Below are 15,263 nucleotides of genomic sequence, written 5' to 3' on the forward strand. Positions count from 1 at the left end.
CAGCAACTGTGCTGAATCAGCTCTGAGTGGATAAAAGGCAATTCCTGCAGGTGGTGATCACGGCCACCGACTCACGGACCACCGACCCCAAAGCAGAGAAGGACTGAGCATGGGAGACTCATTAACCAACAGAAGATAAATAATAATAAGAGAACCATGTAACTTGTGGCCAATGAACACTAACTCCTTTGTTTGGTAAAATGTATAAATAGTGAAAAGTTTGGCTAGTTGGCGTGCTTGATTTGTGGAATACCACTGAGCACCCAGGCTGCTGCAGCTCTGAAAAAAATGATCAGCGCCTCTCTCAAGTGTCATTATTGGCTTATTGCACACCAGGTAACGAGTCCAGTTTGTTATGGACAACAGTGGATCCCTTCCAACTCAGAATATTCTGTGATTCTGTGGGAAGTAGACTAACATACATCTGGAAAGACCAAGGGCAGAGCATATTAATGAAACAAAGGTGCTGTGGAAATCTCCTAATTCCGTGTTGCTCTAGAGTAGCTGGTTTTGAGTCATATATTTGATGCTTTAATTGAAAGTTTTTGCCAAAGCATGATAGGCAATGAATTTGATACTGATACATTGCCTTTATCTCAGTAGTTTTGTTAAATGCGATGCAGGGGATGTTAAAATGGAGAGCTTTTCCATGCCCTACAATCAAAACATTCAGTGAAAATAAAAATGCAGAGATCCAAAACAGCCTCCATGCTTTCTCTTTTCTCCCACACTTTATTCAGCAATTTGCATACAGGGTAAAATGAAAGAAGAGTAGTGTTAAGATATGTTCTAATTTTTGATTTAATTTGTCATTTGGGCATGCAGCATTGCTTTTATGGCAATGGTAAATGTAGTCTTGAGTGTTCCATTTTTCACTTTCACTCATTTGATTTTGAACCTGCAAATTACACTAAAAAAATATCAGAAGTAACTGATAATTCTAAGTAATTCTAGCTTAGCCTAATCTTATTTTAACATACTGAAAATGTTACTGAAATGCTGTTAAGTATTGACTGAAAGTGACATGAAAATACAAACACTGGAAAACATTCATTGCTACTGGTAAAAGTAGTTCTAGTCCAGATAATGTCCACCTAATGGTATAGTATTACTTTTCCTGTAAAGGTCTCTCACCAGGTGGTGATGTTGTTATCCTAGTCATGGTTTGATTGTTTTGGAGGAGTTTTGTGTGGGGAAAAGCAGCTAATTTTTTTTTTTCTTCAGGAAAGTAAAAGAATACTGGCATGCTGTAGGAGGTTTCCTATATAGCACTGCAGGATCTGAAACATTTTGTGTCTTCTACACAGTGCCTATGTACTTTAGGTGCTGCTTTTCCATCTGAGTTAACTGTTCTTTGTTACTAATGTTCTAATGTTACTTATTAATTAACCTGTATGGTGCTCTTACTGGATTTGTATGTTGTGGGGGCACAGAAAGGTGTTAATTACAAGTGTATCTGAAAATAATTGCAGTGCCTTGACTAGTTTCAGCAACACACCAAGCCAAGACTGGCTCCAATGTTACAGCTGTACCTAAAACCTATTAGGCTGCATTCTTTTGTGCTAAGCATTCTACCCATATGAAACAGGTTATAATTTGAAAGAGAAGTCTCTGTGAAAACCTGAAACAAGCTGCAGAGATTTTTTTTTTCTTTTTGCATGGACTGCTCTGTGTGTTCATTCACAGGCATAATAAAATAAGTGATGACAATATGTGCCACCATTGTGACATTGAGCTTTGACATCTGTTATGTTGGATGCCAATTCTGAGAAGACTGGTGTTCAGTCAGAGTTCATGTTGTCCCTGGAAATGTGTTTGCAGTCACATACAAACATTGTATCCTTGCATTTAAAAGAGGATTTTCAGTTAGAAATTACACATAAAACTGTTATGAGGAAATATGCCTTCATCTTCAGAACATGTGTTACAAAAAGGGTGGGCATTCCTAGTCTGTAGGAATCTATAAGTAATGCATCTATAAGTAACCTTTACCTTACGTTTCTATTTTCAACTTCTTAAATGAATCTCCCAGATGTGTTGTTTCCTCTTTGAAGATATCAGCAAAAGGCAAAGAACTGTTTATGTAGAGATTTATTGTTTTTGCTGTCAATACTTGCTTTTGGCATGGCCAAGGGTTCAAGAATCAGCTGGACTGCCACTTCATTGTTTACTCAGTGCCTTCTATGAGAGAATAACTCAGCAAAGCACTTTTAGGAGCAGTGTCACGCGTACAGTCCTAACCTGTTTCCTGCTTCCTGTTTCTCACTTTGGATGGCATACCAAGATGTGTCAGGAAAAAGCTGACTGTAATATAATCTGACTAGGATAGAGAGCTTGCTTGTATTGTAGAAGGAAATTTTCTTGGGACAATCAGGAGGATCACTTTCTCACTTGCTCCCTGTGTTTTCCTGGAATTTTACACCCTAGCAAAATGCTCAGAGCGCTTTTTTTTCCCAGTTGTTTTTCTGTGGACATTGCTCCAGGTGTTAATATCTTGCAGTTCCTACCATGTGCCAAAAACTGCATTCTTCTCAGTTCTCTTCAGGTTCAGGTCAATGCAATATTTTTGATAACTAACCCCCTATTCCAGTGTGCCCCAAAAAGGTAACTTGTTATTTTTGCTTGCTGTCTTTTTCTTAAACTTTTCTGGGGCTCACAGATAAGGTAATTTTTTTTTTTTTTTTTCAGAAACTGTTAAAAGCTCTAAAATTTTTCTCTAATAGTTGGTGATTTTGTACCCTTCCATATTATGTCATGCCCATTGAAATCAGAAGACAGACAATTACTTAAAAAAAAAAAAAAAAAGGTACCAAGATTTATCTCTTTATTACGTTTTGTAGTCCAGAGAAATAATTCTATGGATATTGAATTTTGACAGGTTTTAAAAATTTCTATAGTACTTTTCAAAATTACAAACAGTTGCTGTATGTGCTAGTTATTAATAATACCAGCGAGAATCTCCCACTTAGACCTGTCAAGCTGACATTATTCTTTCTCACCACTGATTATTACTCTGGGGATTTAACTATTGGAAATTGGTGCAAGCAGAAAGGAGCCACACAGTAACCTTCATTCCTGGAAGTCCTGTCAGCTACTTCTGGTGGTAGTACAGGAGACAAACCAGTATTCACAGGATGTTCACAGGAGCTCTTAATGAGATCTGCCAAATTTTGCCTGAATTGTGGTGGTTCTTTGAAGGTTGATGCTTTCCCAAGTTTTTTTCAGGAAGGAATTTTAACTCCCCTATTTCAGAAAACTGTCTCAACCACACACAGATTCTGTATTTTATCTAAGGAAAAAAGAGAGGGATATCTCTCTTGAGATCTCTATCACAGAAATATATAGAAAATTGTGTTCCACAAACTTGACTAAAAAATTACGGTTTTTTTTTTTTTTGAGAAATGGAAAAAGTCAAATTAAAACTGTAATAGTCTAGATAAATTTGTCACTGCTAACCATGATTTCTTAATCAGGCTTATGGATTCCATATGATGGTAACAGGAAAGGAACTTCAGAGTTCCCTTTGGCCTTATCCAAGGTTGCCCAGCTTAAGACTCTGTGCACCACTTGGGTTGGGTGATGGTTTTGCAGTATGTACAACTTAAAGCATACAGAGTATTTTTAGCCACAAGATCTTTTATCTTGCCTCTGCATGAAGAGTAGAAACAAAGTTGTTGATACAAAAAGATAAAAAGCTATTTTTATTTTGCACTGCAAGTTAATTATTGCTATTAATTCTGGGATAGGTTGGTTTTTTGGTGGATTCATCTCACTGTGCACATGGATTTCTTAAGTCCAGTCTTTCTCACCCAGGGAGTGAACTCCATATACTAGAGCAGTATTTGTTAGCAGCACTGAGTATATCTGAACAACCTCCAGTCTCTTGATTTTATCATTGTGATTGTTGTCACATATGGTGAAAGCAAAATTCTATTCTAAGCCTAAAGTACAAATAGGGAAATAAAATATAGTCAGTAAGAGAGCGTGTACATGTAATTGCATATGGAGTAATCAATGAGTAAGAAAGCCACCTATGGCTAAGATCGGGCTGTCAATGTTAAAGAAAAAAAAAAGGAAAATTGAAGATTAATTTCTAGATGTTACACTTCGTGTTATGGGAAATTAACAAAGAGTTGTTTTCTTTGTGACTTTTACATCTCTAATCATTACTGGAGTGCATCTAGGATATTGTGTCCAGTTTTGAATGTTTCCCAACCCATGCAAGACACACACAAAACTATCTTCAAGCTTCTGCAAAGTTGAAGAAAGAGAGAAGTTAACAAACTATACAACATTTACATTCTGATCCTTTCATTCCTTTTCCCCTTGAAGAAGTACAAAAAAAAAATAAATCATTATCTTAACTTTTTATTCCCGTGTTTACTTGAAATAATGAATTGCAAAGTATTTCATCAGTGCTTGAAATTACATTATTGCATAAATATCTGTGTAAGACAGAATTCCACACTTGAATTCAAATCCAGTAAAGGACTTCAGGAGAACTATCTTGCCATTAAAGTTCTTAAAGCAGCTTTTTGGACAGAATCCTCAGCTGGAATCTGGAGAAGTTTGACCTTAGAAGGGAAGGGGAACTGCTGCACATGGTAACTAGGATTGTGCATTATAGACACTTTCAGTGCTTACAGTATCAGACTGAATTATGCTGTAGCTGTCTGTAGCTCTCTGACTATATCATATCTCTTTCCATCGGTTTCGAGCTGCAGGATGTGGTTTTGTCCTTGGTCTTTCACCCTCTGTTGCTGCAGCTTTTGGTTCTCCCTTCTGAACTTGCAAATCTGTTGTGTTTTCTTCAGCTCAGCTTGCTCATTTTCAAGTTCTGCTTGCAGCATTTTAAGCCAAGGAGCCAACTTGTTATATTTAGATAGTGGCTATTGACTTTCTGCCAACTTGTCATCCCTTTCTCCCTGGAATTTTGTTTTCAAGAACAGGAGCCATTTCTGCGTGTATCCTCCTTTTCCTCCCTCAGCACTGTAGAATGATGACCAAGGAGTCAGGCAAGGGCTAAGGTTTACTGTCTGTGAATACACTGTGTGCATTCTATGTTATCCTTGTGGATGGAGGTTTGTGTTGCTGACACTGAGACAGGCTGAGTTGGCAAGAGAGGGAAGCCTGAGGAGATAGGAGGGTCCTGTTCCAGCTCTGAGGAGCAAAACAAAGTTACATCACTGAAACTCTGGAGGACAAAATGGTCAAAAAGTAACTTATTTTCGAATTAAGGGTGATTTTAAAGATCAAAGTGCGCATCCCTGCATGTGCTAACAAGCTTAATGAAGATCATCCTGCTGTGCTTATGATTCTCACTCAATTCTCCACTTAAATTGTGCTCTACATAAAGGAGAAGGATGGTAAGATTGGGCTCTGTAAAAGGAGATGTAAGGAGCTCCCTGCTTTATGAGTGGAGAGAATCCTTTTACAGGGATCCTCTTTATCCTTTTATTTCCTCCCCCTGTTTTTATTCTTCCTTGGGAGCAAGTGATATCCCAAAATGCTGGAGTAAAGACTCCATACTAACTTTCAGCATTTCCTGGGGGGAACAACACTTTCTGTCATCAACTGATTAGAAGGAGAGGTCACATAGTTTGCAGCATTCTTTCAGAGTAGGTGGAAAAGCAAATGAGGACAAATTTGAGTAAATTTCACCCATACTGTTATTGTAGTAGTGGAATTGTGTCATTCTGCTATTGTGAAACAAGAGGTGACACCCTCTGTCCAGTTTATACAAACTATTTTCTCACCAACTTCAGTGGAAATTTTCCATCTGTGAAGATAAGTCAATGTGGGCAAAATTAAAAAATGGTTAAAATTAAGAAGTTCACCCTCCTACAGTGCCTACAGTCCTTGCACCTGCATCAAGTTCCAGTGGATTGAGAAGTTTAAGGAGTGTAATTTTCAGATTTTGGCCTAATATACAGTAATCCCTGATTTTAAAGTAATCATTTAAAAAAAGGAAGCAAAACTCACCAAGAAATCAAAATTCAGCTGTTGGCTAACCCATCTGATTATAGAAAATCAAGAAAAATAAATGTTAACATTAAAGAAAGAAGAAATAAAAAAGTCTTCAATTCTCTTTAATGAATCATGAGAAGGCTGATTAAAGGGAGATTTTATTTGCTGAAGACAAAGAAGGCAAAAACTGTTTGAAATGCTACTGAGTTAGTCTGTTGGCAGAAGGCTATACATTTTTTAACTTAATTTCCTAGATACTTAAATAAATTTAGTAATAAACAGGAGTAGAATTTGATCCACCATGTTTAAATGTTTCAGTTTACTTTTTTTCTTACACCACTTGTAACTGACAAAAAAAGAAAACCATGAAAAAGAAAAAAACATCTGAGATGCTGGTGGAAACCTCTCTGGGAGTACTTCTTCTTTTGTTGTACTGTATTACACTCTTCTTTATACGTATTTTCATGTCTCTGTTTGACTGTATCAGGCCTGGTATGTGCACTGTGTTCTCATGGAAAGGGTCAGATCATACAGTCGAGTTATTCTCTCTGCAATCGTCTGGAGGCTTTATTTGTCATCCAGTGGCTGCCTAGCAAAAGTGTGTAATTTGTAACTTCTTTAGTTTTTAATTCTAATGTTTTCAATTTGTAATAACTGTAATTAAAAAGAATTTAATTTAAATATTAATTCTAAAAGAATTTGTAATCAGAATGGGAACTGCAATGCAAATGCATTACTCCCTACATTCATTACTCAGTTAATTCAAGGCACAACTCCAGCACCTGCATTTGATATTCTTAGCACTTCTCTTTTATGCTATACATCTGTGAGGCCTAGAACTTACATAAAAAGTTTTGCAATATATCTACTACTAATTTTATCAGAAAAGGGTCTTTTCATCACTCAAGCCTCCATGGAATCTTACCATGGCTCCTTCTGGAAAGGGAGTATTGCTAGCCGAGTTCAAATTACCTTCTCCAGGCAACTGTTTCTCATTATCAAAACCTGAGTATGTCTTGAATCGAGAGACAGGGGGTTGAGTGAGAAAGTAAGACATGTCTGTTATGGAAGACATTTTAATAATATAATCCAGCAGTGACTCCACATTTCTGCAAAAGGCTCCTCAGGACAACCTACAATGGGATTAAATGATAATTTTTCTGGCAATAAAACATCTCCCAGGCTCCTGCATTCTTTTTTAGTATTGTTTTCTTTTTGCCAGCCCAGCATTCTCCTTTTCTGTGGTTGCTCTTCCTTGACTAGGGATTACTTCTCTGGGAAAAATGTATCCACACCCAAAGACTCCTTCTAATTGACTAGGAAGAAAGATATGTTGGTTCTAAAGTGTTTCTATGGCTTAGGGACTCTGAGAGGTGACCCAAAAATTATATGGACTCAAAAGAAGAATTACATTTTTGAGTGTTTTCAGAGAATATTCATGGAGATAATACAGCTGAGGAAAATAGGTATTTTGCTTGGAACTTAATGAATGTATCACTTGGCCTCCTCAGTGTGCATCCTTTTTCATCAGGAGTCCTCTATCAAAAATATGATGGGAGTATATGAATGTTCACAGCGATATTCAGCTAATACATTAGCTAATTTCTCTTTCATATATATGTATGCCTATTCCATTTAAACCAACACCTTGGTTTAAAGTGGAAATATAGCCTAGAATATTGGAATGTCAATCACACTGCTTGAGATAGAGAAGATCCTGGTCACTTGCCGTGTTGCTGTAATAACTGCTCGGGATATAGATGCCATTTTCCATTTTCAGGTAGGATTTTATGTCAATCATCTCACAGTCCCTTCCTTGACTTTATGCTTCACTCCCCCCTCTCATGTCTCCCCATGCTCTGTACAGTCCATATTGTTCATGTGCGTCATTCATGCCATGGCAGCAAGAGCTGACCTCAAAATCGAATGAAGTCTGTTGATTTAAAAGAGCTTTGCACCAGGTAAAGACCTGTTAGACGGCACTGTGAACTACCAAGTACTGCCTGGCATACTTTGGCAGGGGAGGGGTGTGTGATAGATAAATGTCATTATAACATGCTCATCCTAGCACATGGCACTTGAAATCCCTCTCATGTTTAGCCTCACCAACAAGAACATACTGCATGCCAGATTTTCCAAGAAGGGCTCAGAAGCACAGGTTGCTTCACAGAGCTGGCAGGCAGTGTCTTTTCTTGCCACTGAGTTGTATATTTCATCCTGAAAATATGGAAAGGAAGCTGTTGGTGGTTCTCTCAAGTCAGTTCTTCCAGGAAGGAGCAACGCTGCAGTTCTCCCAGGGGTTCTGAGTATGGTCTCTGTAACCAGTTTCCCAGCTTCAGTGTGAACCAGAATATATACTTGTCCTACAGAATATGTCGTGTTAAGTACAGAATTAGTCCATCTTCGAGTGTGAACAAATATTTTGACTGTTAATCTTCATGAAAACTAGTAATATAGCCATAGGAAAAGTAAGGGAGGTAGTATTTTCTGAGGAGTCTCGTGTGACAGGGAACATGGAGCTACAACGGTCCAAGCTAAATACGTAGTCTGGTGGATATCTGTTCTCCCATGGATTAGGGGTGATAACAGGTGCATCTCTGACACCTTTTTTCCCATTTTCCTTCTGAAAGTATCACCATTGCCTAGTGGACTGTTTCCCTCAACCGTGTTGCAGACAAATTGTTTGCATAACAGTTTGTGCCTGCTTCCAAAGGAGCTCTTAAAGCCTGGAACAAAAAAAGTGTGCTGCACTCCAAGGAAAAGTTGTGCGGAAACCCAAAGCGTAGAAGGAATAAAAATGAATGTGGAAATCCTCTGGTAGTGTTACGTTTCAAACAGTCCCTTGTCATTACAATAAACAGGTATGTTTACTTAAGAACACTGAATAATTTATTAGGGAGTGAAATAATCCTGTAGAACAGCGCCTTCTCTACACAAATGGATTAACCCACATGGATTGAGACTTCCAACACCTGGTTCTTGGAAAAAGATCAGCAAATGAGTGATCTTAATCTGATTTCTGTTGTAGATGGCTGTACATTGGGTCAAGTGAGCACAGAGACTCTCAAAGAACTGACTTTAAGGAAGTGTTGCAGATGGAAATGACACCTACTGTATTAAACCTTTTTTTAAAGGTGTCTCTGCACAAGCATCCATGTTTTCTGCACAATCAGAGGTTTTTCACAGCTTTTATACATATCACTTGGATAATGGGAAAACAGCTACAAAAAAAAAAAAAAAAAGAGACTGCATTTTAAAATTTTACGCTTATGTACCAGATAGCAAAAGCCCGGCACACACTTTTATTTTCTAAATCGTACATCATACCAGTATATAAACAGATTATAATGTTATTCAGTGCAAGGGGTGTTAGGAGCTAAGATGCTTGCAAATCAAATTAGGCTTGCAAATTCGGAATTCATTTGGCTTCAATTAGAGCTTTATTTTAATAAAGATTGGAATTTAATGTTTCAGACTATACCAAATAAAACTTCTCAGTATCTACCACAGAGGACACAGATCATCACTTGTGTTTTAGGGAAAACAACCATCAATCTGTGGCAGGAACGATCACTCCCAGTTAAGAGATAAGGGCTTGAAAATGCACTATTTTTAAGGCTGTATTATTTAATATTACACAGATGTGCCACAGTTCAGTATTGACGTATCGGCAGCAGCTGAGGATTCAGAGAAACACAGAATTATTGGTGTTGGAAGGGGCATGAAAGATCATTTAGTTCCATCCCCCCTGCCGTGGGCAGGGAGGCCTTCCACTGCAGCCGGTCGCTCCGAGCTCCATCCAACCTGGCCTCGAACACTTCCAGGGATGGGGCATCCACAGCTTCTCTGGGCAACCTGTGCCAGCGCCTCACCTCCTGGAAGTAAAGGATTTATTACCAATATCTAAGCTGTCCTTACTCTCTTTGAGTGTAAAGGCATTCCCCACTACAAGCCCTGGTAAACAGTCTCTCCGTGTGCCGGCGCCAGGCTCTCCCGGCGCGGGAGCCCGGGAAGCGGGCGGGGATGGCAGCGGGGACCGGAGCGGGGCGGGTCCGTCCCGGCCGCGCTCGCCCGCGCTGTTTTGTCCCTCTGGCGGCGCCGTAGCGCCCTGGCCGGCGCCTGCGTCCCGCGGGCATCCCAGCTCCCGGCTCCTGCCTCCTGCCTGCCGCCCGCCGCCGCCATGGATTACCGAGCGCTGGTGATGAGCCAGGTCGTGCCCGGGCAGTTCGATGATGCGGACTGCTCGGACAGGTGAGGGCGCGCCGAGGGGTCGGGGGTGAGGGTCCTGGGGGGGCCGGGCATCGGGCGCGGCCGGGAGAACACGCGGAGCAGCCCTGGGACCTGCCGGGCAGCGGGGAAGGGAGAGCGGGTGGTGCTGCCCGGTTACTGGAGAGGGTGAGAGGAAAGGCTGCGAGTGTCTCTCGGCTTCCCTTTTCAATGATGTGTGCTGCTTTGGGACATACTTGTCTTGGCAGAAATCTGACACGTTACTGACATTACAGAATGGTAGCATCAGTTAGGTTGGAAAAGAGCTCCGAGATCATCGAGTCCAAGCTGTGACCCAACACCACGGTGCCAACTAGACCATGGCACTGTAACTAGTCCAGTCTTTCCTTAAACACCTGCAGGAACGGTGACTCCACCACCTCCCTAGCCAATCCATTCCAATGTCTAACCACCCCTTCTGTGAAGAAATTCTTCCAAATTCTCCCGACTTTGCAACTGTAGGCCACGTGCTTTTCCTGTCACTTGTTGCCTGGGAGAAGAGACCCACGTGGCTACAGCCTCCATTCAGGGAGTTGTACAGAGTGATAAGGTCCCCCCCTGAACCTTCTTCCCTCCAGGATAAACACCCCCAGTTCTCTCAGTTGCTCCTCGCAGGACTTATGCTCCAGACCCTTCACCAGCTTCATTTCATTTTCTAGACCTGATCCGGCACCTCAATATCCTTCCTGAACAGAGTGCCTCGGAACTGAACTCAGTGAATTAAAACACAAGTGAAAGTGTAAAGCCATTTATGGGGACTAGTGTATTGAATTTTTGGTGGCTGTAACAATAATTTTTAGTTATAGAGACATCTGTATCTCTTTTAAGTGAATCTACGGAAGACACAGAAACGTGTAAAGAGGGTGAGGTCCCTGAGAGCTGCCAGCTATGCACGTGTGAAGAAGTTAATGCTGAGGAAGGAGATGGTGATGATGACAACGATGATGAAGAGGAAGATGAGGACTGGGACTGGGATGATGAGGTGGGAAGACTCACAAAGCGCCACAATGCTGCTGGTGGATGCAATCCACAGGTATGTTGAAGGCTATTTTGTGAGCCTTGGGGGTGCCCAAGAGATAATGGGGCCAGCCTGGAGGCTTTGTTTGTTGTTAGTTTTATGTTGAGGACAAATGCAAGCGGAAATTTTTCCTGGAGAGAATGCCCTTCCTTTGCATCTGTTCCTCTGACATGCCATATGTGTATGTACATTGTAGCCAGAGCTCCATTTGATTTTCTTGTCTCAGTCCCTTTTGCTGGATTCTCTTTGTCACTGCAGTTTCCTTCTCTTCCTTACCTTTCTAAACTCTTCTTTCTTCGCTCACCTTCATCCCTAGAGATGTTCCTTACTTTTTGATATTTGTCCTCTGTGTTTCTGAGCATCTTCCCCAGCCTTTCTGTTTATTTTTAGACTATCTGCTAGTTACATCCAGGGTGAAACTGGTTCTATTTTTGGCTTAATAGTGAAGAAGGCAAAGAAAAATACAAGCATAGGAAATGGATAGGGGGGCTTGAAGCGAATTAATTTAGAGTGTGTGGCAACTTAGCAGAACAATTGATAAATCATAGTGGTGCTGATCATAGCATAGCATGTTAGGCAGTGCTTGTCCTGGATGGTATATTCTTGCCTTTATTTAGAGGTTTATGCTGATGGTGATTCATGTTCAGTGATGGTGAAATCATGTTAAGGGGTTAGTTGTGTTTGGAGAGGACTACAGGTACAACAGAATCTTGGAAAGTTTTCTCATTTCATTACCTCTGCATTTTTTCCCCTCTTATTTTATTCCTTGTATCTTCTCTTCCTTTCACAGACAGAAAAAGTGCTGTGTGAGAGGCTTGTAGCTTCCTAAACTAAAAATAACTCTAGTTTGGAGGACTCTTAGAATTTTAACTGATGTGTTAACTGTATTTTCTTTTCTTGATTTAAATAAAATCTGGTGTTAATCCATATCTGTTTCCTTATATATCAGGTGGTTTTCATCCTACAGCTTTAGGCATAGGCATTTGAGATGACTTTTCCAGTTATATGGTTTGAATTTCAAAGGGCTGTGTACAGAACATGACTTACGTTAACAAATCTTTTATTTCAGGCAAATAGACAGACCCCTAATTGTTCTTCAGCAAAACTGTCAACACCTGCAGGCAAGGTTTTAAGAAAATTTGAACACAAAATCAATTTAGGTGAGTATAATTGGACTGTCTTCTGTTATTTAATCAGTTACTACTCTCTGGCATTCTCAGACCAATTCTGCTTCTGTTAAGCCAGAACTCACTGGAATGGGTGAGTTAACCATTGCCAGAGAGATTGAAAAATGCCTTTTGAGTACCTGAAGTTGCCTTTGGTCTCCATGAGCTGCCTGTCATACCCCTCTCTCTTCACCTTTAGGACCACATGGCTGTTTTGTTGGGTTTTTTCCTTTCCCCTTGACTTCTCCAGGCAACATGAAGTCTTTCTTCCCTAGATTGTCTGTAGGAACAAGCTGTTTGGGTGGAGGGAGGTTATCAGCTCTCTGTTGTGACGTTGGTCATTCCCACAGCTGCAATTTCTAGACAAATGCAGTACCCTACAGTATTTGGGGGTACATTGTGCAGCAGTTCTCTCCCAGGGGCAGAGTTCCTGTGCTGAGTGAAGAGGCTGACATCCAAGCTGGTGTGGTTTGATTTTTACCCTGAGATGGAGATGGCTGCTCAGCACAGCCTGTCAGGACTAGGGGTAGCTGTGATTGGCACCTTCTGACAAGGTAGGGATCAGAGGCTGGGTTTTCCTTTATAACAAAGTGGTGCTAGGATGAAGGCTGCTGGTATTTGTAGCCAAATACAGCAGATTTTATACATTTAGCATTTAATCAAACACCATTTAAATGCATTGTTGAAGAGAATGTGGGAGGCTATTGCTTATTGTGTTAAGAAAAATGGTATTTGATTTTTACAACAGATAAATTTAATGGCGAGATGTTATCCAGAGGGCATTACTGGCATCACATTTCCAAGTCTGTGGAACTGTCTCACTCATTTGTGTTGTTACCTTATAGTCCTATCCTGAAATGTAAGCTGAGTGAAGTGCTAGGTTAACCCTGGTGTGTAGGAAACTTCTTTGGGTTTTGGGTTTTTGTTGGGTTTTTTTTCATTTCTTCTTATGTGTTTTTCAGATAAACTAAATTTTGATGACTCTGTTATAAACAGAGTCACAGAAAAGTCTAGACAGAAGGAAGCAGACATGTGAGTATTACTTGTGCTTCTATTTTCACTTAAATACCTTGAACCCAGAAGCATAGTCTTATTTCCTTGTTTGAGTAAGTTTGTTAAGAAAAATGAAGCTTCGAAGTAGTCTACATGCAGTTTGCCCCTTGGTCTTCAATTTTTTGGTTTCCAGGTCAGTTTTCTGAATCATTCCAAAGTTTGGATTGTTTTGTCACTGGTAGCACATCAGATTGTGTTGGTGTAGTATAGTAAGACAGAAGTGATGGGTGTCATTCCCTTAGAAAAGACCCTTTGATACTCTTCTTTTCTAAACATAAATCCTTAAGCTGCTGAGCTCAAAAGGCATTGGAGCCTTTTGAAAGTTCCTCCTGATGATTTTGTGAGAGAAAAGTATTTCTGCTTAAGATTATTTTTTTTTTTTTTGCCTGCTGCTTATAACCCTAAGTTGTAGACAGATACAGTTTTCTCCTGAATGAGCATGTTTCAGAAAAAGCAGGAAGATAATCTGTAAAAACGGCTGTGATGTTAATGGTGGTTGTTTATTGTTGTTTTTTCCTCTCCATCCCTCTGTCTGCAGGAGAAACCTTTGATTTTATGTGAACTGAAAGCCTTAGTTCTCAAGGCTGTCATCTTGTCTTTGACACAGAATGTCACAGTTTGCTCTGTCAAAGTACTGAGCCCATATGTGGGATTGTAACAATTTATTTTCACTTCTGCTAGGTACCGAGTCAAAGACAAGTCAGACAGAGCAACAGTAGAACAGGTAAGTCTTTTGTTCATCAAATTTCCCTTTTGACCATAGCAAATAGTGCAGAATTTTGGAATCAATGAAAAAACAGAGCAGGAACAGAGTTTTGGAATTCTGTTTCCCTTATTATGCTGAAGAGACTCTTTCTTTCTTTCTTTCTTTCTTTCTTTCTTTCTTTCTTGCTTGCTTTCTCGCTTTCTCGCTTTCTCGCTTTCTCTCTCGCTTTCTCTCTCGCTTTCTCTCTCGCTTTCTCTCTCGCTTTCTCTCTCGCTTTCTCTCTTGCTTTCTCTTTCTTTCTCTCTTTCTTTCTTTCTCTCTTTCTTTCTTTCTCTCTTTCTTTCTCTCTTTCTTTCTCTCTTTCTTTCTCTCTTTCTTTCTCTCTTTCTTTCTCTCTTTCTTTCTCTCTTGCTTTCTCTCTTGCTTTCTCTCTTGCTTTCTCTCTTGCTTTCTCTCTTGCTTTCTCTCTTGCTTTCTCTCTTGCTTTCTCTCTTGCTTTCTCTCTTGCTTTCTCTCTTGCTTTCTCTCTTGCTTTCTCTCTTGCTTTCTCTCTTGCTTTCTCTCTTGCTTTCTCTCTTGCTTTCTCTCTTGCTTTCTCTCTTGCTTTCTCTCTTGCTTTCTCTCTTGCTTTCTCTCTTGCTTTCTCTCTTGCTTTCTCTCTTGCTTTCTCTCTTGCTTTCTCTCTTGCTTTCTCTCTTGCTTTCTCTCTTGCTTTCTCTCTTGCTTTCTCTCTTGCTTTCTCTCTTGCTTTCTCTCTTGCTTTCTCTCTTGCTTTCTCTCTTGCTTTCTCTCTTGCTTTCTCTCTTGCTCTCTTTCTTCTCTCTTTCTTTCTCTCTTTCTTTCTCTCTTTCTTCTCTCTTTCTCTCTTGCTTTCTCTCTTCTTTCTCTCTTGCTTTCTCTCTTGCTTTCTCTCTTTCTTTCTCTTCTCTCTTTCTTCTCTCTTTCTTTCTCTCTTTCTTTCTCTCTTTCTTTCTCTCTTTCTTTCTCTCTTTCTTTCTCTCTTTCTTTCTCTCTTTCTTTCTCTCTTTCTTTCTTTCTTTCTCTCTTTCTTTCTCTCTTTCTTTCTCTCTTTCTTTCTCTCTTTCTT

The 15,263-nt window shown here is 40.0% G+C and overlaps 1 protein-coding gene across 1 annotated transcript in view; it reads left to right on the top strand.

The window, feature by feature from the left end:
* Nucleotides 1-7,693: 7,693 nt before the first annotated feature.
* The window catches only part of RIOK1 (RIO kinase 1), a 19,035-nt gene continuing 11,465 nt past the window's right edge, over nucleotides 7,694-15,263 (top strand). The window contains exons 1-5 of the mRNA XM_086901116.1: nucleotides 7,694-10,218; nucleotides 11,062-11,266; nucleotides 12,321-12,411; nucleotides 13,380-13,449; nucleotides 14,152-14,194. Coding sequence (XP_086757242.1) covers nucleotides 10,148-10,218; nucleotides 11,062-11,266; nucleotides 12,321-12,411; nucleotides 13,380-13,449; nucleotides 14,152-14,194 — 480 coding nt within the window. The 5' untranslated portion in view covers nucleotides 7,694-10,147. The remainder of the gene's footprint in view (nucleotides 10,219-11,061; nucleotides 11,267-12,320; nucleotides 12,412-13,379; nucleotides 13,450-14,151; nucleotides 14,195-15,263) is intronic.

The sequence above is a fragment of the Cyanistes caeruleus genome, chromosome 1, assembly GCF_971803275.1.
Source record: "Cyanistes caeruleus chromosome 1, bCyaCae1.hap1.1, whole genome shotgun sequence".
In the NCBI taxonomy this organism is placed as follows: Eukaryota; Metazoa; Chordata; class Aves; order Passeriformes; family Paridae; genus Cyanistes; species Cyanistes caeruleus.